The following is a 23,261-nucleotide window of genomic DNA, read 5'->3' on the forward strand; positions in this document are numbered from 1 at the left end:
AAAGAAAGAAACTATAATACTGATTTTTTTAATTTTATTTTATTTATTTTAAACAATTACAAGTTTAAAATTTGTGAAACCGCTCTATCAAAATACCAAACCCAATTCCTTGTTACGCCACTGGTCATAGATAAATAAACCGGAAAGAAGATAGTATAACTTTTAGCGTTATTTTATTTGTTTACACTTTTAATCAATGACTTGTACCCTTTTAGCAATCAAAATCCGGATATAACTACTTTTTTTACACCGTTTTTAGAAATTTAAATCATTATTCATTGTGCAAATGTAAGTAATAAACGGAAACAGGAAACATTGAAATATTTATTTCGATTATGCGGCGTCCAACATAATTCGAAACCAAGGACAGGCGATACGTTGTCACTAACTATACTTAAATTTTTCATTTATTAGCAGCGCCACTTTGACCCGTTCCAGTAGTTTATTTTATTTTGTTGCTAATAAATCTGCTAAACTTGAGCAACTTTGTTTATTTTATTACGTTTATTGAAGTTAACAGACTGCTTTTAAATCTTTTAAAATAAATGAGAAATGTGGACGCCTCTGGATCGCCATTCGTTACCATGGTTACATCACCTATTACCGTGACAACCCATTTGTTTATTGTGGATTTTTCCACAGACGTCGCTCCGAGGATGGGAAAAGGGACAAAAAAGAAATTACGTTCTAACAGTCTATTTATTAAACACTTCATTAGAGACTATAAGAGGGTATAATAAATTATTAAGTATATAAAGTCACGGGCATTGAAAAATAGACAAGATTGTGTGACTTTTGGACGAATTTTAGTCAAGTATAAAAGCGTCTCTAACAGCGAATTTTTTTGGTCTTTTATTACATCTATATACACATCTTATATACAAAAAATAAATGCAAGTAAAGTAACATTGAGGACATCTAACGGTTTTTATTGCACGAAATTACACATGTATATACAATTAATCATCTTTTTCGTCCTCGTCTTTCGCTTTGCGGAACACCAGAGGGCACATTCCGAGGATGCACCCCAGGGTGACCCCCAAAACACGTCCGAAATTCGCCGCATTTCGCGAACAAGTCATATCCATCTGAATTGGCGATAATTTCGGTGGCCGAAAACCTATCTTATTTGCGAGTCGTTCGACGTAGAAGGCCGTGCCGATGCCCAAAACATCCGAAAGCGTGTTACCAAGGGCGGCAGCCGCCATCGTAGTCATGCAGAAGTACGACCCCAAGTACAGGTCAATATAATCACCCTAAAAAACAAATAAAAAAAAAACTACAACAGAGAAAACTGGCACATTTTTAAGTACTAAAAGTTATCAAGTTGGTGGTTTTATCTAAATTGAGAAGTGCCAAAGGTGCCATTTCGTGACATTCCTTCAATTAATATAAAACAAGTGATATTTAGTACTTATTGTCTAATGAAAAGGACATTGTACGAGAGAAAACAAGAGAAAGTGGTGCTTACAAATAGCAACATGAAGAAGTTGTCTAAGAAGCCGAAACCGATGAACGGGATCGAGTTGGCTATGGCGACTGAAATAGATTTTGTAATTTGGCGCCAATTTTAGCCCACTTGATACTTACTGTCGACCAGGTTCCTGCTGGTTGGTCGAGGAACGGATTCGGCTAAAATCGTTCAATAAATCAAAATTGGGGTAAAATCAACGACCTTGACACACTTCACTCACTCGCCACTTCGTAACATGCAAAGCCATGCGAAAAAAATCGAAAACATTCATTTTACAACCCAAAAGCGTTCGATAAAAACCATAAAAATTCATGTATTACGAGAAAAAAATGTAACTCCCTTTAATAAGCGACTACGGAACGTTAGTAATTAATTACCCTATTAATAATTCAAACGGCCCTCAAATACTGGCTTAAATAATTCAGTTAGTTATTCATGCAAAGCTCCTACAAAAGAGCGGAATTTTATTGTTTTCGTACCAAACTTCTTCTTTAACCAGTCTTCGGGAACAGGACAATAAGATCCCGTGGGATCTACATCTCCCAGCCTTGGCAATTTGCTCGGACGTCCAAACTTACTTCTCCATCGTGAAGCTGCTAGTTGACCTTAAGTTTGGACATTTAAAAATAAAAAAGTAGCGAAAATAATCCAAGGACTTAATCGTTGCAAAAAGAGCCTCAGACGTCTGACCCTGTTTTTTATCAGTCATTTCAATTAACCATACAATACAATAAGAGATTATCACTTTTTTAAGTGTCACATACTGATAAAAACCTCGCAAATCCTAATTGTTTAAAAATTTGCCAGTGACTAGGCAAACCTAGTCACACGTGTGTTTTTTGGGTTGCCTACGTCTAACACAAATCGTAGTTTAATAATCGAAATTAAGCAAAAACAGCAACGAAAATGCTACAAATGAACAGAAAAACACAAATACCTGTTCTTTACCTTCGTACTCGTCTTTGACTAGTTTTGATTGGTACTCCTGGAGCGCCGAAATCAGGATATTTCTCTCCTCACCGTTCAGTCTCAAGACCAGTTCCTGCGCTTGTAACTTAGACAAGCCCTGAGTGGTGCTTGTGGTCTCAGCGTGCCCGCCACTGCCCCCCAATCTACAGCTTGTACTAAAATTAAGTTTGATATGTTGTGTTTTCAGTGCATATCTACATGGAGCGAAATTCGTTAGCTTAGTTCGGGGCGTCCAAGTGATGCGGTGCGCCCCCCTGTTGATCACTTTTGCTAAATCTAAGTGTCTCACTAGTTTTGTTGCCATTGTGGGGGCTATTTATTTAGTTAGGGGGAGGAGTATCAACTTGTGGCCCGCACGGAGGGTGTCATTTTGTAACTATGGCACGACTCTAACACCCACACACTCCCAAACGCGGTTTTAGTTCGAAATTGTTTGAAAATTATTTAAATCACTCAGGAATCATCTGAATGATCCCACTCCACCTGTGAGTGAGTGAGTCTAGCGGGCTGACGTCACGTCACGAAACGGCGCCAAGTTTGAAATTGGGCCTATATTTTGCTATTTTTGGCACTTTTTCGTGGTTTTGTGGGGTTAGATTATAAATTAGTTGTGTGCTTGGGTCTGTGATGGCCACCAAGGGCGAAGTTGCAAGTTTGGTTGGTTTATTTAGAGTTTGAAAAAAATTGAGGTTAGGGGGCCACGCGCATGTCCGGTGACATTGCCAAGGTCCATGATTAAAAAAACACTGATTGCAAATCTGTGATTAATTATACGCAATTGCGAATCATACGACACGTTTTGGGGCTGTTCCAAGTGGGTAAGACAATGTCTAAGCTTCCGAAACGGGTAAAGGATAAGGTGAGACTTGGCCCCCTTTTGCAAAAATCACGCGTTTGTGGCTTTAGAGACACATAGGGGAGCACCAGAAGTACATTTCGCGGATCACCAAGACCCTCTATTACGGTAAATTCCCCAAGACAGATGAGCTGAGTCTGCCTGTAACAGGTGGGTGTGTTTGTTGTGTTGTAAGTCAGTAAAAAACGTGTTTTTGTTAGAATTAGCCGCAGAGCTGTTCTCCGAAGCCCAGAAAGGCCGGTCCTTGGACAGGCTGCATTGTGACGATGCTGCGAATATTTCAAGAAATGCCTGTGTGTCCCCTTGCTCTTTGGTTATTGCGATTTTGTATCTAGAACGCTTGAAAAAGACATGCCCTGAGTATCTCGAACGCACGGCTTCGTCTGACTTGTTTTTGGTTTCTTTGGTAAAATTTGAATCACAATAAATTAGCGAAAAAACATTAAGTGGTTTCTAGATGGTTTCATGCAAATTTCTCTATGATGACGGTGAGGCAGATGAGGTTTTTATGAACGAATGGGCCCTTTCAGGGGGCATGAGCGTCAAACAGTTGGTTCAGCTAGAAAAGGAGTTCCTCAAAGCTATTGTAAGTATTCAAGACTGTTTTAAACAATAAAAAAATTGTAAAAAAATAGTATCATACTTAGGGTTATCTCTGATAGTTACGGAGTTATTGCTCGATAAATCGCGACAAAAATTGGAAAAATCAAACAATAAAAAATCGAACATAAGGTCAATGAAACTATGCTAGAACGAGTTTAAAAAAAATTGAATCCCAATTTTTTTTTCCTTAGGACTGGGAAGTCTTCGTTACTGAGCTGACATTTTGGAAGAAACTGTCCGAAATCGAAACGACCTTGGCCCGCAACCAGGGTGGAAAACGCGGCTTTTACACCTACACCGAACTAGAGCGTCTTTTAACAAGCGTCGAATTGCGAAACCTCATCCAAAACATTTTGACCATTTCTGTGATCCTCATTACGGCTTACACGGCCGCCTTATTGACTTTATTGGGCTCTGTCTTGATTGTTAGCCACATTCCGGGGGCTTGTCTTCGCCCGCAAATCGAAGCGCCGCCCTCGGAGCCCCTCTACAACGAAACGAACCGTGTGAGCCCCCTCCATGTCGGAATTTTCCTCGCAAGTATTGAGAGTTTTCTGACACCGTTTTGCAACAAAAGTGAGACTCAAAACGTATCCTGGGACTGGTGGAGTGCCCCCACGATGACATGGCTCTACGAAACGTCGAAATTTGTCGAAGTTGAGGCTCCGACTTTGGGTTTTTTGGACTTGAGACGATTCTATAAGGATTATTTTTTGAAATTGGATTTGGAGGATCAAGTGCATAAGGAGACGAAAGTTAGGATTCAAGACCAGTTGGAGAGGTCGTGGCACGAAGAATGGACGGATACGATAGGTGATGGGTTTTATAACAGGTACCTGCATTACCTACAAAATCTCAAAGCCTGATTTGATTGGTCAATAAAACCAAACATTTGACACGATTGTTTATTCACCAGCCTACTCAAACTACAATTAATGGGTCTTTATCGACACTTGAAACAATAATATTGACTGAATTTTGCAACAAATCACTCAATTGTTTCTGGAAACGCCCCAAAAAGCCCCGTTCGGAATTACTATGTTCGCAGAGAATCACATGAACCCCGTTTTGCGTAGCATCCAGGACTTCATGGTGGGACATTTCCCCCGTTAGGTACAAATCGCTCGTGAGCCCCTTTAAAACCGAAGCCCCCGAACCGGCACACAGCCCCACGGTTTCAATCCTCGCATCTGAAAATCACTTTCGTTTCACTCAATTTCAAGGGCGTGGCTTACCTAAACCTTTGTTCCTAGCCAATGCGAGTCGCAGATGCCCCACCCCGACATGTTTTTTGACATTTGCGACCGCGGTTTCCACAGTTATGGGCGTGTCTAGTGTGAGGATGCGCCCCGCCCCTTGTCTCGGATTTTCCAATGGTTTGATTGGCGCAATGTTTTTAAAAGCGAACGCTGAGGCTAGCCAATCATTAACGCCCCCTTCGACACAATCCCAGCTCGTATGGGGCGAGTAAACCGCAATTTCATGTCTAATACATTGGATTACGATTCGTTCTTTCCAAGTCCTGTGACAAAACGATTAGTTTTGATTGGCTGTGTAATTTGGGGCGTACTTGTCAGAGACTGTTTTAAGGCCTTGAAAGATATTAGGGTGATAGGAGATAATGAGCCCCGCTTGGAAGTTTTTAGCTTCATTGACCACATCCTCAGTGAGGTCGTTTGTTAATAGAATTGTTTTGACCTGTTTGTCGGTCATTGGGTCCACCAGGAGCCCCACATTGTCCCAGCTCTCGGCAAGGGTCAAGGGGGCGTAGGATTGTAAAGTTTTGACGATTTCTTTGACCGACATTTGGGGGCCCGTGCTGTAGTAATTTTTAATCCGACTTAGGGCCGCCAACCGTCTTATTAACATCTGTGGAACGAAAAAGTAATCTCAATGGATGGGCGACAGTAGGCTGTGACGTTCAATTGTAAACAATTGACATAAACAGCCGCCTATCCATCAAAGAAAAACAAAGGAACGTCAAACAATTTTATTCAGGGATAAATTTCCACAATTTAATTTCCCCGTCGTCGCTGCACGACACTAAAATATCACTAAGAAGGGGGTTCCAGGCGACGCAGTTGACATCCTGGGCGTGCGCCCTCTCAATGCAGGTGACTTGGCTAAACGTGGGGGCCTCTAAGTCGCCCCCTTCCTCCTCTTTAAAAATTCTGATAGCGTCGTCACCGCAAGCGGTGGCGATCAAGTCACTTGAGTGGTTCCAAGACACGTCATAGATGGTTCTGTTGTGGTACCCCGACATGGTACACACACATTTCCACGTTTCCTCCGTATTTTGGCCCTTTTGCCAGATTTTCAACGTGGCGTCGTCGCTACACGACACAATCCTTGTCCCCGTTTTGTCCCAACTTATGCTCCAAACCGTTGACTCGTGCCCCTGTAAGGTGGCAAAACAAACCCAGTCGTTGTCTGACTGGTCCTCTTTGAACAACTTAACCGTGTTGTCGTAGGAGGCCGAGGCGAGGATATCGTCATGTGGGTGCCACACGACCTGCAACAACCTCCATAACAACAAAAATCGCCCCCTTGCTACCTACTTTCTTCACATCCTGTGTGTGCGCACTCAACACGGCCGCGCAATCATACTCATCCTCCTCGGCAATCTCCCAAATCCAAACCGACTTGTCACGGCTACAAGTGGCCAAAAATCGCCCCGACTTCGACCAGGAAACACTCTTAACCTCATTTTCGTGCCCCTCAAGAGTGGCATTGCACTCGAACTCGCCCGATTTCTTGTCCCAAATGCACGTAGTGGTGTCAAAGGAGGCCGAGGCGAGGTAATTGCCACAGGGGGACCACGCAATTTCCCGAATTGTGCGTTTGTGGCCATCGGTTAGAATTACTTTATTCGACCACTTCGAGTCCGAGTCTTTCGACCAGATTCGGATGGTCTTGTCTTCGCCACACGAGGCGAACGTTTGCCCCTTCGGGTGCCAACTCACGTCCCAAACGCGCCCCGTGTGCTTGCATAAAGTTTGAAGGGGCTCAAGCTTTGACATTTTGGGGTTAGGGTCGCGAACAACGACAGGGTGGTTAAAAAGTGGTCTCGGGGGACGCACGACGTGCCAAAAGGGGGCAAATGTACTTAAGGGGCTTACCAATGCCACAAAACGTGAAAAAATGGGTGATTTTATTACGTTTTTGCTTCGTTGAGTTGGCCGCACTGTCATTCAATGCAGCCAACGCATGATTATTATTGCGTTTTTTTGCAATTATTTACCAATAAAATTGCGTACTTAAGTGCAAAATCAATTATGTTTCTTCTAAATTAATTGTTCGCTTAATTTTGAATTTTTTTTTCGTGGTTGAATGTGCGATTTTTGTTTTTTTTTGCCGTCGGTGTGGCCAGCCTCATTTGACGTTTACATTTTTTGTGCCGTGAATCACAATCAACTTTGTTTATCAAAACAATCGGTTTTGTGGGTGTTTTGGGGCCTCTTGGCACTGTTGGGTTGATCGGACTCGCCCCCGCCCCCACAACCCATCATTACGATGAACCATGTTACAGTTTTGGAGGAAATCAAAAGGTGCGTAATTTCGTAATTGATGTTTGGGTTTTCCTAATTAGTGTTTCCAAAGCCGGCAATGACACGAAATGCGCAGCCCCAGCGGTGACGCCGCGGCCCCGGCCCCCGAAGCCGCCCCCTCTGGACCTCGATATCGGTGAGTACGAAATTGTAGAAATTGGGGTTATTGTGTCTTAAAGATGAGTTTGAGGCAACGAGGTCACGGCTATGTCGGACCTTGGACGAGGTTTTGGGCGATAAGGGGGCTCTGGGCTACTTTACCCAGTTTATGGAGGCGCGAAACGCCGCCAAATTTATCAATTGTTGGGGGGACATTGAGTCGTTTAAGTGTGAGATAAGTACGGATTGCGACTCCAGTGACACCCAAAATTCGAGTGATTCGTGTGAATCTAGTCTAGTTGAGGGCGCTGTTGCGATTTTTAAAAAGTACATAGCTCAGGAGTCCGCTCACAATGTTAAATGCCCCGAGTCAGTTCGTAACGAACTCGTTGAAAACATTTGTGACTTGGAGAAAATCGCCAGTTGTTTGGACCCCGTTCAGAGTTTCGTTACCGAAGTCATGGAGAAGGAGTATTTTGAGGCGTTTTTAGCCAGCGATTATTTCTGCAAATACCAGATCGATGTTTTGACGAGTGGCCAAGTGGCCCTTGACGATATTCTCTACAACGAAACGGCGCTTTTCTACTTTATGGAGTTTCTCGAACAGGAGAATTCGTGCAATTTGTTGGAGTTCTGGATCGCTGCCACCAACTTGCAGCAACATTTGACCAATCAAAAGGAGTTTTTTGACCCAATTGAGGCCCAAAATGACGCTGTTGTGCTCTACGATAAGTATTTTTCGCTGCAAGCCCATTGTCCGTTGGGTTTCGGCGATAAAGTTCGCTTCGAAATCGAACAAAATATTTGCGGGGAGAACGGACTTGTCTTGGATTGTTTCAAGTTGCCCTTGAAAATCGTCGAACAAGTGTTGGAGAAAAACTATCTCAAACCGTTTTTGGAGTCACAGTTATTTTGCAAATATCTGTCCGAGTTGATAAACACCGTTCAGTCTAACGATTATTTTAATCTCGAGAATAATCGGACGCTTTCGTCCGATTGCAGCAGCGAGAAGAGTTTCAGTACAAATAGCGCATTTCTAGCGTTAGAGTTAAACTTTAATAATAATAATTGTAAAAAGAAGGATAAAAACGCAGATATGAGTATCGACACGAGGCAGTTGTGCGACCCCGATTCGCTCTGGAAGAGGAGACGAACGCACAGATTATCCTGTGGGAGGATCACAGCTTTGGGTAAATTTGAAACTGATTTGGAGCCAGAACCTGATCGGAAAAGTTTCAAGTTTAAAAATGTTGTCAAGAAGTTTGTGAGTCTCGACGAGGATAAAAGGAAGGAAGAAATGGCCTGGCAAGTGGCCGAAATGATCGTCAAAGATATTACAAATGTTACTCTAAATCAGGAAAAACCATCATCTTCATTGTGATAATGTCAGAGAGCTCAAAAATGTTGTATGTACGGCGGCGTGTGATAGAAACTTCCCACTTTTTTTCAAAGGCTGTGTTTCCCCCCGTGAATTGAGTTGGTAGCGCTGCGATCGGATGGCTCTGTAGGTTAGTCATTGGATTTTATTATTTTTGTATGATTGCATTTGTTTGTAAATACTTCTTTAATGTATAAACATATTTATATAATAAAATATTTTAACTAGTTGGCGGTTTTATTTTTATATTAAAAGGCGTAACTCCTTGGATTGAAACATTTCCATTTCAGTCTTATAATGAATTAAACGTATTTGAAATTTAGTTAAAATTCTACAGCACGCCACTGAGATAAAATTGTGTGATCTCGACAAAAAAATCTTCGCAAAAAAGACGATTTGTCGTTGAAATATCTACCCTTTTTTGTCGCCGCTTACGAAATGATAAGGTCAGTGCGGGTTGTGTCTTTCTATGCGAGCGTTGTTACCGCAAGATTTATCGGATAGTGTAACTTAGTGCGAGTGCTTGGTGCAAAAATGTGGTCAAATACCGAATTTCCCGAATTGCGCAAGAGTCACGACACCTTTTTTCAATGTAAGGTAAGTCAGGAGTTACTCCAATCAAACATCTCGCAACAAACATTTTGGTTAAAAAGTGCGTTCAACCGTTTATTTAGGGTGTATCAAAAATACGTGTGTTAAGTTAATAAATCTCTAAAAGGGCCGTTTATAGAAAACTTTCTTAAAATGTAATTCGTTGTTAAAAAGCGCGAATGGACCAATCACATTTGTTCAGTTTGGTCACGTGACCGCTGATTTTGGTCACAAAATGAAAAACCCATTTAATTTGAATGATTTATTCAACTAAGGCGTTGAAAATAACATTTGGCGAAAACTCAGCTCGCTGCCGCCGCTGCCTGGAATGTGAATTATTCAATACTTAATTCTTTAATTGTTTGCCCTTTTTTAATGCTTCTTCTTTTTTTTGCTTACTTGTCTCCCGCCTCCTGGATAAGCAAAAATTAAAATTAACTGGACGAAACACAGCACAAACCCAGCCACGTTTTGAACCTTGAAACGTAGAAATTAATAATTTTCCCACAATTAGTTCAAACTCACAAGCATGAATTCATTTTTTAAAATAATGGCGTACAAAAGCCACGAGAAGGTCACCAAAGTCGCCATTAATGTTAGAACGAAGGGGATTTCAGAGGCGTCTTTTTTCTCGATGATTTCTTTCTGCGATTAAAAGTTAGGGGGCTAAAATGTTTTGTTTTGATTACGTACAACTCCGAGAAGGGGGCTCCCCAAAACGGCAAGCATCAGTATTGTGACAATCAATCCGTAGCGAAATTCGACCACTGAGGGGCTCTCATACTCGCAATAGCCCCACAAGACCGCAACAAAAGCCATGCTTATGGAGAGGGGCTTCAGGATTTGCTTCCACTTGTCATTCGAGTAAAAATAATAGACGATGCAGTAAATTACGTTAAGGACGATTGCGAATAAGTTTACTAGCAGCATGTTTTCGTCCCCAAGCATCAAACCATATTTCAGCATTGCCAACCCTCTTATAATAATTAAAAATTATTATTTTTTTCTTCTACTAAAGATAATTGTGACTTACAACATGATACCGCCCACAAACGGCATCGAATTCACACCGTCAGTGTTGCCTTTTTTGTAAATGTCTCTACAAATGAAAACCCCCGAGAAAAATTGCAGAATTGTGAGGTAACTGGCCACCGTCCCCACGGTGTCTTTGTGGGGCTGTAGCGTCTGCGAGAGTGACTCCATTGCGAACTAAACAACCTGAAACTAATTACGACTTAAATTAACGCTGAATTAAAAATTCTGATTAGAAATGTGACACTGACAATAATTATGAATTAAAAAATTATCCATGGTTATAGAACGATTAACATACAACAAAAGTGTGGTATTTATCACTGCACTAGAGGTTGATTGAGGTCAAATTCATTTGAACCCCTTCTTCCAAATTAAACAACAAGGAGACAATACTCGCCGTTTACGAATTCGCAGCAGTGTTATAAGATATTTTATTATCTAATCGCAATTTACTGTTAAGCCTTGACACGATGACAAGCAAATAAATCCACTTTTGAAAATGTAGTGATTACAATTTTTAGTACTGGATGCAATAATCAATCCAGGAATCGTTTAATTGAGATTGCCGCTCGCAATAATGAAGAATTAATGATCTTCTCGTCATGTCCTTGACTGTGACCTTCGTCCCCTTATCTCACAACCCCATCCTAACCTCACTTTTGACATGTGTCAACCTAACTTCAAAAAAATTGTGACCGACTAAAAGTGCTTAAAATATCGTCAATAATTGGAAAAAAATCACACTTCTAACAACAGAAATGGTGCTTATTGGTACATACCCCACAAAATAACGTTTCTATTCACAAAATGTGAATTAACTTTCTAATAAAAGTGTCAAGGTAAAATAATTTTTTCGCCAATTTTGCAATTTTCCGCACAATTGTAGGTGTTTGCAGTTTTAAAAGAAGTCATGGATTTGTGGAATGCAAAATATTTGAAGCCCCCACCCATCATTAATTGCAAAATCAGCACCAAAGAAATAGGTAAGAGGTCATTTTGATTGAAAAGCGCCAAATTGTTGTTTTGGACCAAGTCACGTTTAAACATTTATTTGGAAAATTAATACAAAGGGAAGAAAAATATTGTGAGGTTATGTCACACCAATCGAGTGATTTTTACGAAAATTGTGCAATTTTCCGGCACCAGTCGGGAAAAAACGCTAGTTTTTTCAAATTATGATAAATTTATACGCTATAGTTACGTAAAACGGGGCTTTATTGCGAAAAAAACTGTCGAGACGTTAGTGAGGTTGTCTTTATTTTTTTATGAATTTTATAAAGGACGCTTTATCTCGACATCGTAACTCGCTTTTGGCCTATTGAAACAATAATTTAAGTTATTTTGGCCCGAAATTCGATGGTAAAAGTGAGGTTATGTCACTTCCAATTTTTTAATTTCTGCAGATATTCGCCTTTTAAAAATTACGCTAACCGACGCTGTGGCCTTTTTCGACAACCAGCAGCACCTCTGCACCGAGGCAGCGCTCCTCTCACGCACCGTCTACCGCCTCAAAATGAAATTTCGTTCCTCTAAAGACTTCAAAGCCGTCGAAAAACTAAGTCGTGTCTTGCGCACCTATCTCCAAATGCAATTCTCCACGACGCTCAAATACGTCCTCGACTTGATCCCCCCAAATTACAAAGTGTTAAAAACATTTTTTCTGACTAAAAACATGATTGATTTCCTCCTAGTTCGCCTCCAGGGTTTGGGTAAAACGTTGTGTCGCGTTTTGGACACTTGTAAGGTGATTTCCGAGCTGACCTTGCAGCGGTTTCGTTTGGGTCATTTTTGGAAAATAGCGGCGATTGTTTATGCAATTACGGCGCGCATTTTTGTGATTACTAGGGGTATTTTTAAGTTTGTGTGTGAGTTGTATGGGAATTTGTTGCCGTTTTCGGGCATGTTGGCCAATGCAGGGGGGCAGTGGTTGCCCGATGGGTACGTTTTCCCTCCCAAATTGAAGGATTGGTTGGGGGTTGATTGGCTGAATTTGGAGGATAATGTGATTGAGATACCAGACGATGAGCCGAGTGTCGCATTTTTCAAGTTATTGGATGATTCCGATGATGAGGTCGAGTTTTGTGATGAGTATATTGTGGTGAACGACGAACCTTCAGTTCAGGAAGTCAAAGATTCGGATGTTGAATTGTGTGAAGATAATGTTAGCAAGGAAGAAGAATCGGATAATGAGGTTGATGTCGGGGAATTGGTCATAGTTTGTGATAATAAAGATAAGGCACAGATTCATGACGATGTTGATGTTGGGGATCTTGTCATAGTGTGCGACAATTCGAAAAATGGGACGAAAGGTCGGAAGAGACCTTTGGAAAAGCGCGAAAATTCAAGTGTCATTGTTTTAAATGATAGTGTATCAGAACCGAAACGGAAGAAGAGGAAGCGCAAGCGCAAGAATCAAATAAATAACTAATCTTGTTACCACATTTGTATTTTTTGTTACGAATAAAGAGTATTTTTGAAAATGTTGTTTGGAATTAAACTTTGTTATACACGACGATGAAGATACAGAAACAATCTCTTCATCGTCTTGTATAATAACCAATAACTTTTTGACCTTTACTACGTATCATAACCGAAGGCTGGTCAGAAGTAGGACAAATTTTTAATAAATACATATTTTATTTGCACACACGACACGCTTATTTCTAATACATAATAACACGAAGCCCTTTCCAAAATAAATCTCGTTATTGCTGAAAATCACAAGAAATGCAAATGAACGATAGATTAGATAAGCGTATGTTAACTCTTGCCCTAAAACCAAACTTAGTTCGCTGACCTGGCGGTTGAGTAGGCCATGGCATAAATTACACCCCAAAGAAAGCACCCATTTATCAGTAGACAAATATATGTTTCCTTTGGTCGTAAATATCGACAATGGTCTCTTCTCATTTTTCCCCACTTTCGTTTTTTATCGTGTGGGCCAACCAACAGGCCAGAATCACTCCAACGATCTGAAATTTTATGAAACGAATTTTTTTTGGGTGAGAAACGTACCTGAATGAAGGCAATTCCGATTCCAACGCCGATTAGGATGTTAGTGTTTTCGTGGATTTTTATTTTGAGTTGGTCGTAACAACCGGTCTCGTATAGGTATTTGCCTCTGGCGACGTTAATGCAGTAGGAGTTGAGGGTGGAGGACAGCTCGTCGTCCACGTGACAGCAGGAGTAGGGCAAGGGCTGGCCCTGCCAGTCGTCGGGGCCCTCCACCCCGCAACATTTCAGCTAAAATTGGCAAAAATCGAAAAAAGATAGAAACCCTTTTCCACAAAAAATCGTAAAATTTGTCCAGAAAAAAAATTAAGGCAATTTTAGGTTTTCTGATATTTATGTACATTTTCTGGTATATTTATGTACACGCCGAGTTATAGCTATGATGGCCGTTAAATGAGTGATTAATCGAGTTACACACGAAGTGGTGATAAAACAAATGCCATCGCCACAGCCGCCCTGGAATAATTTTCTTGTTTGTTACCTTCAAGTGTGCGTTGTCCCACGAGATTTTATCCATTTCATTTTTCGAGTAATTATCAAGCGATTTTTTCAGCGCACTTTTGAGCGCATCCCCAAAATCGTTTTTGTAAATCGCTGCTGCGATTCCGACTGCCATTTCGACGAAAAAAATGATCAAAAGACAAACAGCAAACTGAAATATCCAATATAAATTACTATTTCACGTCTAGTCATGAATTATAGATAATTCACCAACACGTTTAAGTGACACAAAATCGATTGTTACAATTTATTTGTGCAGCGTCACACACAATTAAATTAATAACAATCGATTTTTTAATTAAACTCACCGCAATTAAGAGTTTGTACGATTCTCGAATTGCGCCAAAACAGCCCAAAAAAGCAACTATAAAAACAATCGCCGCCACGACAATCAGAACAATTGGCGGTGCCAGCATTTCATCTTGCAGGAAGTGCTTAAAATCGCCCACATCTGACAAAACCAAAGCTCCGGCAACGATGATTCCAATTCCGGAAATCTTGACGAAAAATTACGCTTGAAAATAAAATTAAAACTTACGGCAAAAATCAAGTTGAAAATGAATAAAACGTATTTAATGAAGCTCATTTCGCAAGACTCCATCACGAAAGCTTTGTTTGGTTGAAGCACACGAAACTAAATCGCGACTAATCCACACTTTGTGATCAACTAAACGCTTTCGGAATTTTCTATTGGCGTTTACAACATACAGTTTCTATAGCAGCCCCTAAATTGGCCGACAAGTCATTAAATAAAAACACAATTGGGACAAAGGGTTGTAACCGAGTGGGCGCACATTAAGCCGAAGTGCATGATGGGCATTATTAAATAAATTACTATTTTTACGAGTTTTGAGAGAAAAGTTCGGAGATTTTCGATACAAATTTGTTGTTTTAATAACATTTTTTTTTACATTACTTCCAAAATATTGGCCTAGGAGATTTCAATACGGCCTAAATCGGGTGATTTAGTGGTAACATTTTTAATTGCCGAATCCATTCATGTCTGATATATCGAGATAAAACATGGAAAACTTTTAGTTAAAAAAATACGCATTGTGGATGTAATTACATGTATTTTATTTCATTAGAGATAAAATCTTGGGTAAATGTTTGATAATTACGACAAAATCCATATCTAAATAGGTCAAACGTCCTAAATTTAATGGTCGTTTACATCTACTTTGCTATGGTATTGTCTAGCATTTATTATGACATGAAATCGATGTTTTTCGAAATTTATTACTCCACCAATTTGCAAATTGGCGGATCATTGCCCTCGGAAAAATCAATTTTGTCAAAAAACAAGAACGTTCACCTTTCGAGTGATATTTATATCACGATATCGAAAGGAAAACGAACTTTCAGATTGTTCATTATCAAGATTGACGACACGTCAAAAGCTTTAGTTTAATTGGGGATTATTATTGGGCGCTATGGAATAAACGAGGGGTGGATTAGGCTAATGTGTGCCATTTAGCCGATGAAAGAAAACACTCGAAAAAATTTGATTGTTTATTAAATACTGTATCGTACTAAACTACGCTATTATAAATAGATAGATATGTATCTAGTTGCCTAAATGTTAGTTGGGAAGTAAGAAATTAAACAATTATTTGATTGTATTTGCGGGACAAGAGGTACAGTCACATGCATTGAAAATGTCCACTATTTTTTTGACGAATCGAAAACTATTCATTCTTTCAGTTCCATAAATGTACAGTTGATTGCTTTAAAAAATACCATTTTTCCGACTATCACTATAGGTTTTTAATCCTTGTTTTTGACAGCTGAGGCCAACCAACAGGCCAAAATAATCCCAATTACCTGGAAAAAAATATTAAACATTAAATTTTTTTGTGAGGGGTTGAGGGTAAAATACCTCGACGAAAGCAATCCCGATCCCAACCCCTATCAAAATTTTCGCAGCCGATTCGGCCTTATCTTGCAGTTGGTAAAAACAACCATCGACATACAAAATTTCATCTTCGGGCTTGGCAGCCCTGCAGTGGTGCGCTTCTGGGGGGTTCACCCCTTCACGAATTGCATGACAGCAGGAGACGGGACGCGTGTTTTCCGGCCAGTCTGCGGGGCCTTCCACCCCACAACATTTCAACTAAAAAAGATTTTTTTTGAGAAATTGTTTAATTAAAAAATGAGCACAGCGACTGCTTGAGGGGGCCGCCAGGCGCCACGGTAATTGTGCCTCAACGGGTCCTGTGTCCCAGTTGAAAAAGTCCATTATTTTCCGGGTTCTTAATTTTTATGTAACTAATATTTAAAAAAAAGCGTGTTTTTTGACAAAAAATCATTAAAAATTTAAGCAAAATCGACCAATAAAAATTAACTTAAAATTTTCCAAAAATGCATAGAGTCAGAAACACTGTATACTAGATTTCAATGGGTTTTTAAAAAAAAATTCTAACATTTAAAGATCTATAATGAACTTCAAATAGTTGGGACCCCTGTATGTGTACCTACAGGGTGTTACATTTTGGATAACCGAATAGAAGATCTGCGAAACTAAAAGGTTTAGAAAAGACTTCAAAAACCTTTCACAAAACTTTTAGGTTATTCACACCTTTTATGTGAAATAATTTTTCCATGGCCAACTACTATGAAATATTTGAAATATATTTTTATCAAAAGTATATAAAAATATCACACTGTATTTTATATACAAAGTGTATATAAATGAATGTAGGGTCGTAGTAGGTATTAAAAGTTTGCCTCTTCTTTCAACAAAAAACAAACAATCCTAGTTAAAATAAAATAAAAATAATGAAATAAAAATTGGTACTTTTCAAAAATTTTATACAAACAAAATCATTAATTGTAGCAAATTCAAATTCCATAACCACCTGAGATCCCACAATTTTTTATAAACAGTCTGTATTTTTCATATCAGAGACAAATAAGCTTTCCGAAAATGTCATCGCCAACTATAATTCGTATTTAGAAAAATACAACTGTATGTTATTACAGCTAAACGAATGGTTAAAAAAATACGGCGACAATATTATTCAATTGTCTATAAAAAAATTCAATGTGCATCTTTCATAATAAAGGAGATACGAATTTTTTACATTTTTTTTAAATACGAATTTTTGTTTGCAAGTTGGAAACAAAAGACGATAGCGCGATGCGTTTTTCACAAAAATATATACAACCTCTTAGTTTCGGAGATTTCTTATTCAGACATCCAAAAAACACCTTGCTGTCTTAAAAAAATCCTAAAAATTTGTCTGAAAACTTTACTTTGGTTTGGAGGTTGTTCCAAGCGACCCGATCCGACTTGCTGTTCTCAAACCGTTGCATCGAGCTTTTCATGATATCTTTCATCGACATTTGGAAGTCGTTTTTGTAAACCGCGGCCGCAATCCCAACTGCGAGCTCAATTATGAGAATAATGAGCAAACAGAGCGCAAACTGAAAAAAAAGCTCGTTGGATTTGGCCCAAAAATCGCTGGATTTTTACAGCCATTAGCATGTAGTAGGACTCCCTGATAGCCCCATAGCACCCCAAAGACGCCACCAGAAAGACAATACACCCAGCCACTATCAAAACCACCGGAGGAGCCAGAATACGGCCCTCCATAAAATGCTCAAACTCCCCCACATCCGAGAGCACGAAAGCTCCGGCCACTATGAGGCCAACTCCTGAAATCTGGGCAAACAGTGTTGTGAAAAACGCTGAAAGTTGGGGAAAACTCACCGCGAAAATTAAATTAAAAGTGAAGAGAATGTACTTGACGACGCCCAATTCGCACGACTGCATTTTGACTTGGTTGCTTTCTTCGCAACTTATTTCAACTTAATGATCTGAGAACAAGTGTTAAGTTTTGGAATGTAATGGGGCTTGTGATTGGTCAGGGTGTGTTGTGGTTGGCGTTTGTTATGGCAACGCACACTCTTTGAGACGGTTTTGTGACCTTTTGCACGATCTTATCTCGATTTTTTATGAGGTGACCCAATTTGACCCCTTGGAAAAATGTTTCGACGAAGTCGCAATTTTTTTTCAGTAAGAACGGTTAAGTACAGTCGGGGACGTTACCCCTAATTGATCGTGTGTGGAGTATGAATTTTTAATGGGATAACAGAGGCGGAAAACCACAAAAACCCAATTATGAATAAAAATGTAATTAGTTACTACTATTAGTTTATCCATTTACTTTTGACTATTTTTGACCAAATTATTTAAAGTTCGGGTTACAGTTAACCGATGCTATTTTTTTTTAAATGACAAATTCAAATTTTAAACAAAATAACTTTGTTCTAGAATTTTTAAATTAATTAAATTTATTTTTTCATCAATTTTTTTTTCTAGCTGGTCACGTAGGGCGCCTTTCCAATTAGGTCACCGCTTGTTTTGCTCAATGTAGGGCAAGTTAGACCTTAAAATCGATAGCGAAAGCAAATAACAAATTTACTACTAATTCATTCGGTTCTTTGTGTCCAATTTTAACGTTCGGTGGGTGAATTATTGATTTTGTAAACAGTGTGGTTCTGAGAAAGGCATTTCATTGTTCCTTAAATTAATTTAAGTTCAAGGGTTGGAATTTTCGAGATTGCGATCTGAAATTTGAATAATTTCAAAGAAAATGGACGTAGGAACGTTTTATGAAACTGCAATGGAGTGTGAGGTATAATTATTTTTTACGGTCGGAGTGACGGCAATTAATCATACTTTTTTTTTTCGTGTAAAAAATAAAACAGTCATTCTTGTGTTAAAATTTATTACAACAAAAAATATTACAATTTTATTTCGTCTTCGAAAGTTTAAAATCTTAGATTAAGAAATAGTGTATACAGTCCAGTAAATAACAGGAAGTAATTTCCGGTCGTAGAAATGGCAATGTTTCCAGGTCCTTCCGGACATGTCTCAGTCCCATCACTTCTGAAAAAATATTAAAATTGTACAATCTGCGACAAAAGTAAAGTCACAAACACATTACTTCTGCCAGTGACTGTACATAACAACAAATTCCTACACAAATTTCATCACAAAACTGCAAAAAAATTGACTCAAAATAATATTTTCTTTATTTTTCAACTGTTTTGAGAGCTTTTTCTTTCCTTCGAAGCTCGACACTGAAATGTTAAGTTTTGAAAAATGACTACAACTGTGATGTTTTGTGAAAAAAATAACAGATTTAATAATTTATTATATTTTTACTGAATTTTGGTGGAAGATCAGTCAAAAAACTGCCAAATACCAAATTTTAACAAAATGAGCCGAGAAATAACTAATGTACAGGGTGATTTTTGAAAAAGGCCAGGCGCTGTGTAATTTTTATTTATGGCTGGATTTCAAAAATAAAAGACTTTTTTTAATGCTGATGTTTGTTTTCTAAATGTCATAGTTTATGTTCCTTTAAATCTGAGTCTAATTTTTTTCCATAATTCGAAGGATTATATTTTCTTTCTACATTTACTTGAACATTATATTGTTTAAAAAAATCAAATTTGAAAAATAAAATAAAAGTTAATAAAATCTAGTTGTATGGTGTCACATGAGACAATGCAAATATTATTACTTCAATAACAGGAAATGAAAGTAAATAATATGCTAATATTTTTTCAAATAAACCTACATGCAACATATTATCTGTTAGGTAATAAAAACATTTATTTTAAAGGTTTACGGGTAATAAGATTATTTTTAACGTCATTATTTTTTGTTGACACCATGCAACTAGATTTTATTAATTTATAAGTATTCTTTTTTTTTCAACTTCAGTATAAGTAGAACATAACACCACATGTTTGAACCAAAAAAAATCTTTCAAATTATTAGAAGAAAATATGGGTCTAAACTTACAATAAAAAAGTGAAAAAACAAACAAAAACTGACATAATGGACAAAAAGTGTGTTTTTTGGCGCTTTCTTACGGAATATACAAAAAGAATTATTTTTTGAAGGCCAAATTTACCACCAAACTTCTAATTTGGACAGTTATGATTCGATTTGAACAAAATTTTGGTGGCAAATTGTTACAACACATCAAGTTTCAACGAAAAAATTACGCTAAATTTTAAAAATTCTTAATTGATTCGATTGTAAAAAAAATCTCTGATTTCAAATGACTTTTGAAATGGTTCTTTGCATCAATTATTTGCATCGTTCTAAAAATAGCCGCACAAAGGTCGCCACTTATTTAGTTAGCGCGCTTGTCATAAAAACACATTGTTTAGTAAGGCACTCAAGCATCACACCAGAAATTTGTTCGACTTTATTTAGCAAAAAAGGTACAAAACACAAGCTTGGAACAACTATTTACGCAATTCCGATGACGCCGCAGACAAGTCTGGCCCCAGCATGTCCTGTGGTTTTGGAGTCATTGAAGTTCCCTTTCCCCAGATCGTCCTCCCCCTCATGGACCACCACAGCCCTCCCTATAATACTGTGTTCACCATTCAGCGAAATGATCTTGTCGGAAATGTTAACATGGGCCACTTTCTTATCATCAGCGATGATGTTCCCGAGATCACCAACGTGGCGAACAGCATCCTCAGGAGCCCCGTGATCTTTCTAAAAATATTTTTAACGATTGCCTTGTTTATCGAGACCGCGTTACTTTGTCCGGGTTAAAGTGGCCCCCTGCGTCCTTGCAGCTGTCCCCAAGGGCCCCCTTCTCGTGGATGTGGAAGCCGTGCTTGCCCTTCGGGAGCCCGTTGATCACGCCTTCGACTTGGACGCCTTCTGCGGTTTGGGTGAAGGTGATTTTGCCGTCGATGTCGCCCGATTTGAGGCACACGATGGCTTTCTCCACCTTGATTTTTTCAGTTAGAGTGGTTTGTTAAATTTCAATTTACTTACTGTGGCCAGTGTGGCGGTGGCGCAAAGTGCCAGGACGAAAAGTTTGAACATTTTGAGTGCTGCTTTACCACACCTAGAAATAAATTTCTCGCTGATGTATGCCAAGTCCAACGGTAGAAAGTGGACTGCGTTGGGATAACGAATGCTACGTTTGATAAACAACGCAATACCTTGGGTAAATTGTTGTAACCGGTTTTTTGCATAATGGACAATGAGATGGACGCGGGATTATGCATTGGGGACAGGGGGAGGGATTGTGTATAAACAAACTGGACCAAAAAATTGGGGCCGTGTTGGGAAATTTCCCATATCCACCAAATTGCCATTGGTTTTAGTTACCTATTTTTTTGAAAATAGTCGAAGAACAATGATCTTTTTTTAGAAAAATAGATAATCAAAAGGCCTTTCCAACGATAGTAAACTTTATAGGGTTATCTCTAATGGTTCCGGAGTTATTGCTCGATAAATGATCCCAGGAACCGAAAATCGGCAAAAATCTCGCAAATCAAACTTTAAAAAATCGAACATATTGACTTTTTTGTACTTTTACCAACTCGAGAGGGTTGTAAGTGCATAAAAAAAGTTGATGAAAGTATGCAATAGCGATTTTTAAAACAATTGATTTTTTTAATTTTTTTTACCACTAAAATTTTAGGCAAAAAGTTGAGTGTTCTTGGATAACTAGAGTTATTTTAAGGCAGTTTTTATAAACATTCCCTATAGCTAAATTTAGCCTTTGACGAAATATTTAGGGTTTTTAATTTTTTTTTTTTGAATTGGCACCTTCCAGTTCAAAAATCGCTAACTCTGCCTTTTTTAAAAACTTTGAAATATTTTTTAGCTCATTCCTAATTTCTAAAAAAGAATAACAAACCCCAAACGTTTAGAGTTAAGTTTTCAGAACTTTAAGCACCCATAACTCAATTTTTTCAAATGAAATGCCACAAGTTTTATTTCATTAAATTGTCGAGAATTGAATTCTGCATCGATCTTTATTAGCATTCCCTATGCTATTGTTTAATAGTTTTCAAGTTACAACAACTTTTTGTTGGGACTGAGAAATACATAAGCCATAGGCCTTTCCTCATAGGTGGCCATGGAAACGAGAGAAAAAATGTGGTAAATTTAAGCTTTTTAAACCAACATTCAATGAATTTATTTTATTTTCACAAGACGTTCAATACAATTTTGAACAGAGTTTGTCGTTTGTTTAATCAGAAATGTTTTTATGGCAAACTGCAAAAATAGCTGTGGTTAGTAAGAAATTTTCTACAATGTCAAAAAAACCGACACAACTTGAAAATTATCACAGATAGGTATAAGGAATGCTAATACAGATTAATGCAGAAAAAAATTCTCCTCCATCTAGTAAAATAAAAATTGGGGCATCCCATTTGAAAAAATTAAATTATGGGTACTTGAAGTTGTCCAAACTTAACCTTAAAATTTTTGGGTTTATTAATTTCTTTTCCAATTTTGAACACACAGGAGAACAGATATAGGCTTTCTCTTTGAATTTTCCAAATATGATTTCGAAATGTTTTAAACTGAACGAGTTCCCGATTTTTTAAATGACTGGTGCAAATCCCAGAATTTTCAAAAAATCTTAATTAACTCGAAAACGGTTAAACTTAGGTATAGGGAAAGCTCATAAAAACGGCCTTAAAATAATTCAACTAATCCAAAAACGCAGTGAAAAATATGGCTTTCCATTTAAAATAAGAAAGTTGATAGCGACTTCCGGTATAAGAGGAAGTGCCACCATCTTGAAAATATTTTCGTTGAGCAGAGCTTAACGGATTATGGCTGCGTACCAACTTTCAAATAAATATCTGTATTATAACAGTTAGTTTTTTTTAGTGAAGAGTTAAGTATTGCTTTATGATCTCAAGTAATTTTATTGTTTTATGGATTTTCCAACGAAAACAAATATTTTATTACAACCAGCGGTTAGATATCTCTTTATCACGCCTTACTAAGCGGTTTGGTATTTCTTAACACAACAATTTACTAGAATTTTCAAAGATAAAAATAATTATAGTTTTCCGTAAAATCACACATTTTACATGAAGAAATAATCCTCTCCGATTAGCGTAACCGATTTCTAATCGCTCAAGGTTCCCCTTATTTACAAACAAGATTCAAAAATAAGTATGCAAATACCAACCTGAATATTTTTTCAACACAGCTTCACTGTCACTTTGATTAATGATAACACTATTCCACTGAGCTCTTTTCGACTCGAACTGACTTGCTTTTACCCCGCTATCTATTCTTTTCCTTTATCACAACACTTGAACTGTTTACACGTTAATTACGTCGAAAACGGTGTCCATTAATTGTAAAGTCACTGGCGTGAATTGAGGCACGCAGCTGAT

The 23,261-nt window shown here is 38.3% G+C and overlaps 9 protein-coding genes across 16 annotated transcripts; 3 read left to right on the forward strand and 6 right to left on the reverse strand.

Annotated features, from left to right (window-relative positions):
- Window positions 1–685: 685 nt before the first annotated feature.
- Window positions 686–2,955, reverse strand: LOC660444 (transmembrane protein 65). 2 transcript variants are annotated; one of them, XM_064354681.1, is made up of 5 exons: window positions 2,423–2,953; window positions 1,954–2,079; window positions 1,591–1,632; window positions 1,472–1,539; window positions 686–1,256 (listed from the first exon to the last, which is right to left on the reverse strand). In XM_064354681.1, the coding sequence occupies exons 1-5, from the start codon at window positions 2,745–2,747 to the stop codon at window positions 960–962; spliced, it is 858 nt and encodes a 285-aa protein (XP_064210751.1). In that variant the 5' UTR covers window positions 2,748–2,953; the 3' UTR covers window positions 686–959. The 2 variants fall into 2 exon arrangements, with proteins under 2 accessions (XP_064210751.1, XP_064210752.1); XM_064354682.1 differs by lacking the exon at window positions 1,954–2,079 and having other exon boundaries at window positions 2,423–2,955.
- A 171-nt stretch (window positions 2,956–3,126) lies between these two features.
- On the forward strand, window positions 3,127–4,798 carry LOC660504 (protein CNPPD1). The gene is made up of 5 exons (XM_008200194.3): window positions 3,127–3,302; window positions 3,350–3,449; window positions 3,500–3,705; window positions 3,757–3,885; window positions 4,094–4,798. Exons 1-5 carry the CDS (start codon window positions 3,270–3,272, stop codon window positions 4,766–4,768), a joined length of 1,143 nt encoding a protein of 380 aa, XP_008198416.3. The 5' UTR covers window positions 3,127–3,269; the 3' UTR covers window positions 4,769–4,798.
- On the reverse strand, window positions 4,794–7,247 carry Ciao1. Of its 2 annotated transcripts, XM_966786.4 has the most exons (4): window positions 7,022–7,247; window positions 5,473–5,771; window positions 5,138–5,424; window positions 4,794–5,092 (listed from the first exon to the last, which is right to left on the reverse strand). In XM_966786.4, exons 1-4 carry the CDS (start codon window positions 7,091–7,093, stop codon window positions 4,824–4,826), a joined length of 927 nt encoding a protein of 308 aa, XP_971879.2. In that variant the 5' UTR covers window positions 7,094–7,247; the 3' UTR covers window positions 4,794–4,823. The 2 variants fall into 2 exon arrangements, with proteins under 2 accessions (XP_971879.2, XP_971934.2); XM_966841.5 differs by lacking the exons at window positions 4,794–5,092; window positions 5,138–5,424; window positions 5,473–5,771 and adding an exon at window positions 5,879–6,414 and having other exon boundaries at window positions 6,461–7,239.
- Window positions 7,248–7,261: 14 nt separating this feature from the next.
- pkaap lies at window positions 7,262–10,742 on the forward strand. The gene is made up of 3 exons (XM_966895.3): window positions 7,262–7,450; window positions 7,503–7,586; window positions 7,630–10,742. Exons 1-3 carry the CDS (start codon window positions 7,423–7,425, stop codon window positions 8,928–8,930), a joined length of 1,413 nt encoding a protein of 470 aa, XP_971988.1. The 5' UTR covers window positions 7,262–7,422; the 3' UTR covers window positions 8,931–10,742.
- LOC660743 (uncharacterized protein) lies at window positions 9,766–11,463 on the reverse strand. Of its 4 annotated transcripts, none has more exons than XM_008200198.3 (5): window positions 11,333–11,463; window positions 10,552–10,742; window positions 10,212–10,494; window positions 10,044–10,163; window positions 9,766–9,995 (listed from the first exon to the last, which is right to left on the reverse strand). In XM_008200198.3, the coding sequence occupies exons 2-5, from the start codon at window positions 10,719–10,721 to the stop codon at window positions 9,891–9,893; spliced, it is 678 nt and encodes a 225-aa protein (XP_008198420.1). In that variant the 5' UTR covers window positions 10,722–10,742; window positions 11,333–11,463; the 3' UTR covers window positions 9,766–9,890. The 4 variants fall into 4 exon arrangements, with proteins under 4 accessions (XP_008198420.1, XP_015839118.1, XP_972043.2 ...); XM_015983632.2 differs by lacking the exon at window positions 11,333–11,463 and adding an exon at window positions 10,951–11,091; XM_966950.3 differs by lacking the exon at window positions 11,333–11,463 and adding an exon at window positions 10,852–11,000.
- On the forward strand, window positions 11,338–13,033 carry LOC135265320 (uncharacterized). Its single transcript, XM_064354680.1, has 3 exons — window positions 11,338–11,392; window positions 11,450–11,536; window positions 11,957–13,033. Exons 2-3 carry the CDS (start codon window positions 11,464–11,466, stop codon window positions 12,979–12,981), a joined length of 1,098 nt encoding a protein of 365 aa, XP_064210750.1. The 5' UTR covers window positions 11,338–11,392; window positions 11,450–11,463; the 3' UTR covers window positions 12,982–13,033.
- A 137-nt stretch (window positions 13,034–13,170) lies between these two features.
- LOC660849 (23 kDa integral membrane protein) lies at window positions 13,171–14,791 on the reverse strand. 2 transcript variants are annotated; one of them, XM_967052.4, is made up of 5 exons: window positions 14,605–14,787; window positions 14,375–14,563; window positions 14,047–14,217; window positions 13,569–13,796; window positions 13,171–13,525 (listed from the first exon to the last, which is right to left on the reverse strand). In XM_967052.4, the coding sequence occupies exons 1-5, from the start codon at window positions 14,665–14,667 to the stop codon at window positions 13,460–13,462; spliced, it is 717 nt and encodes a 238-aa protein (XP_972145.2). In that variant the 5' UTR covers window positions 14,668–14,787; the 3' UTR covers window positions 13,171–13,459. The 2 variants fall into 2 exon arrangements, with proteins under 2 accessions (XP_972145.2, XP_008198418.1); XM_008200196.3 differs by having other exon boundaries at window positions 13,171–13,796; window positions 14,605–14,791.
- A 774-nt stretch (window positions 14,792–15,565) lies between these two features.
- LOC660902 (23 kDa integral membrane protein) lies at window positions 15,566–17,936 on the reverse strand. Its single transcript, XM_967099.4, has 5 exons — window positions 17,779–17,936; window positions 17,542–17,730; window positions 17,322–17,492; window positions 15,946–16,179; window positions 15,566–15,890 (listed from the first exon to the last, which is right to left on the reverse strand). The coding sequence occupies exons 1-5, from the start codon at window positions 17,839–17,841 to the stop codon at window positions 15,834–15,836; spliced, it is 714 nt and encodes a 237-aa protein (XP_972192.1). The 5' UTR covers window positions 17,842–17,936; the 3' UTR covers window positions 15,566–15,833.
- An 846-nt stretch (window positions 17,937–18,782) lies between these two features.
- Window positions 18,783–23,143, reverse strand: LOC659556 (superoxide dismutase-like protein). Of its 2 annotated transcripts, NM_001170655.1 has the most exons (5): window positions 23,051–23,143; window positions 20,884–20,956; window positions 20,642–20,836; window positions 20,345–20,595; window positions 18,787–18,960 (listed from the first exon to the last, which is right to left on the reverse strand). In NM_001170655.1, exons 2-5 carry the CDS (start codon window positions 20,932–20,934, stop codon window positions 18,843–18,845), a joined length of 615 nt encoding a protein of 204 aa, NP_001164126.1. In that variant the 5' UTR covers window positions 20,935–20,956; window positions 23,051–23,143; the 3' UTR covers window positions 18,787–18,842. The 2 variants fall into 2 exon arrangements, with proteins under 2 accessions (XP_008198346.1, NP_001164126.1); XM_008200124.3 differs by lacking the exon at window positions 23,051–23,143 and having other exon boundaries at window positions 18,783–18,957; window positions 20,884–21,045.
- Between the last annotated feature and the right edge of the window lie 118 nt (window positions 23,144–23,261).

This window comes from Tribolium castaneum, chromosome 2, assembly GCF_031307605.1.
Source record: "Tribolium castaneum strain GA2 chromosome 2, icTriCast1.1, whole genome shotgun sequence".
NCBI lineage: Eukaryota > Metazoa > Arthropoda > Insecta > Coleoptera > Tenebrionidae > Tribolium > Tribolium castaneum.

What these genes read in the sequence shown, in the direction of transcription:
- LOC660444 (XM_064354681.1), bottom strand. Translation starts at nt 2,747, where the DNA reads ATGGCAACAAAACTAGTGAGACACTTAGATTTAGCAAAAGTGATCAAC. An exon ending in AGTCAAAGACGAGTACGAAG is followed by an intron (nt 2,080 to 2,422) that starts GTAAAGAACAGG and finishes TCCAAACTTAAG; the next exon opens with GTCAACTAGCAGCTTCACGA. An exon ending in CAGCAGGAACCTGGTCGACA is followed by an intron (nt 1,540 to 1,590) that starts GTAAGTATCAAG and finishes AATCTATTTCAG; the next exon opens with TCGCCATAGCCAACTCGATC.
- LOC660504 (XM_008200194.3), top strand. Translation starts at nt 3,270, where the DNA reads ATGTCTAAGCTTCCGAAACGGGTAAAGGATAAG. An exon ending in GCTGAGTCTGCCTGTAACAG is followed by an intron (nt 3,450 to 3,499) that starts GTGGGTGTGTTT and finishes TGTTTTTGTTAG; the next exon opens with AATTAGCCGCAGAGCTGTTC. An exon ending in AGGAGTTCCTCAAAGCTATT is followed by an intron (nt 3,886 to 4,093) that starts GTAAGTATTCAA and finishes TTTTTTCCTTAG; the next exon opens with GACTGGGAAGTCTTCGTTAC.
- Ciao1 (XM_966841.5), bottom strand. Translation starts at nt 7,093, where the DNA reads ATGACAGTGCGGCCAACTCAACGAAGCAAAAACGTAATAAAATCACCC. An exon ending in ACACACAGGATGTGAAGAAA is followed by an intron (nt 6,415 to 6,460) that starts GTAGGTAGCAAG and finishes AGGTTGTTGCAG; the next exon opens with GTCGTGTGGCACCCACATGA.
- pkaap (XM_966895.3), top strand. Translation starts at nt 7,423, where the DNA reads ATGTTACAGTTTTGGAGGAAATCAAAAG. An exon ending in GTTTTGGAGGAAATCAAAAG is followed by an intron (nt 7,451 to 7,502) that starts GTGCGTAATTTC and finishes GTGTTTCCAAAG; the next exon opens with CCGGCAATGACACGAAATGC. An exon ending in CCCTCTGGACCTCGATATCG is followed by an intron (nt 7,587 to 7,629) that starts GTGAGTACGAAA and finishes TGTGTCTTAAAG; the next exon opens with ATGAGTTTGAGGCAACGAGG.
- LOC660743 (XM_008200198.3), bottom strand. Translation starts at nt 10,721, where the DNA reads ATGGAGTCACTCTCGCAGACGCTACAGCCCCACAAAGACACCGTGGGG. An exon ending in GGAGCCCCCTTCTCGGAGTT is followed by an intron (nt 10,164 to 10,211) that starts GTACGTAATCAA and finishes TTTTAATCGCAG; the next exon opens with AAAGAAATCATCGAGAAAAA. An exon ending in TAAAAAATGAATTCATGCTT is followed by an intron (nt 9,996 to 10,043) that starts GTGAGTTTGAAC and finishes CTACGTTTCAAG; the next exon opens with GTTCAAAACGTGGCTGGGTT.
- LOC135265320 (XM_064354680.1), top strand. Translation starts at nt 11,464, where the DNA reads ATGGATTTGTGGAATGCAAAATATTTGAAGCCCCCACCCATCATTAAT. An exon ending in AATCAGCACCAAAGAAATAG is followed by an intron (nt 11,537 to 11,956) that starts GTAAGAGGTCAT and finishes TAATTTCTGCAG; the next exon opens with ATATTCGCCTTTTAAAAATT.
- LOC660849 (XM_008200196.3), bottom strand. Translation starts at nt 14,667, where the DNA reads ATGGAGTCTTGCGAAATGAGCTTCATTAAATACGTTTTATTCATTTTC. An exon ending in TTTTCAACTTGATTTTTGCC is followed by an intron (nt 14,564 to 14,604) that starts GTAAGTTTTAAT and finishes TTTTTCGTCAAG; the next exon opens with ATTTCCGGAATTGGAATCAT. An exon ending in GGGACAACGCACACTTGAAG is followed by an intron (nt 13,797 to 14,046) that starts GTAACAAACAAG and finishes TGCCAATTTTAG; the next exon opens with CTGAAATGTTGCGGGGTGGA.
- LOC660902 (XM_967099.4), bottom strand. Translation starts at nt 17,841, where the DNA reads ATGCAGTCGTGCGAATTGGGCGTCGTCAAGTACATTCTCTTCACTTTT. An exon ending in CTTTTAATTTAATTTTCGCG is followed by an intron (nt 17,731 to 17,778) that starts GTGAGTTTTCCC and finishes CTGTTTGCCCAG; the next exon opens with ATTTCAGGAGTTGGCCTCAT. An exon ending in TCGGGATTGCTTTCGTCGAG is followed by an intron (nt 15,891 to 15,945) that starts GTATTTTACCCT and finishes ATTTTTTTCCAG; the next exon opens with GTAATTGGGATTATTTTGGC.
- LOC659556 (NM_001170655.1), bottom strand. Translation starts at nt 20,934, where the DNA reads ATGTTCAAACTTTTCGTCCTGGCACTTTGCGCCACCGCCACACTGGCC. An exon ending in CCACCGCCACACTGGCCACA is followed by an intron (nt 20,837 to 20,883) that starts GTAAGTAAATTG and finishes GAAAAAATCAAG; the next exon opens with GTGGAGAAAGCCATCGTGTG. An exon ending in GCCACTTTAACCCGGACAAA is followed by an intron (nt 20,596 to 20,641) that starts GTAACGCGGTCT and finishes AAATATTTTTAG; the next exon opens with AAAGATCACGGGGCTCCTGA.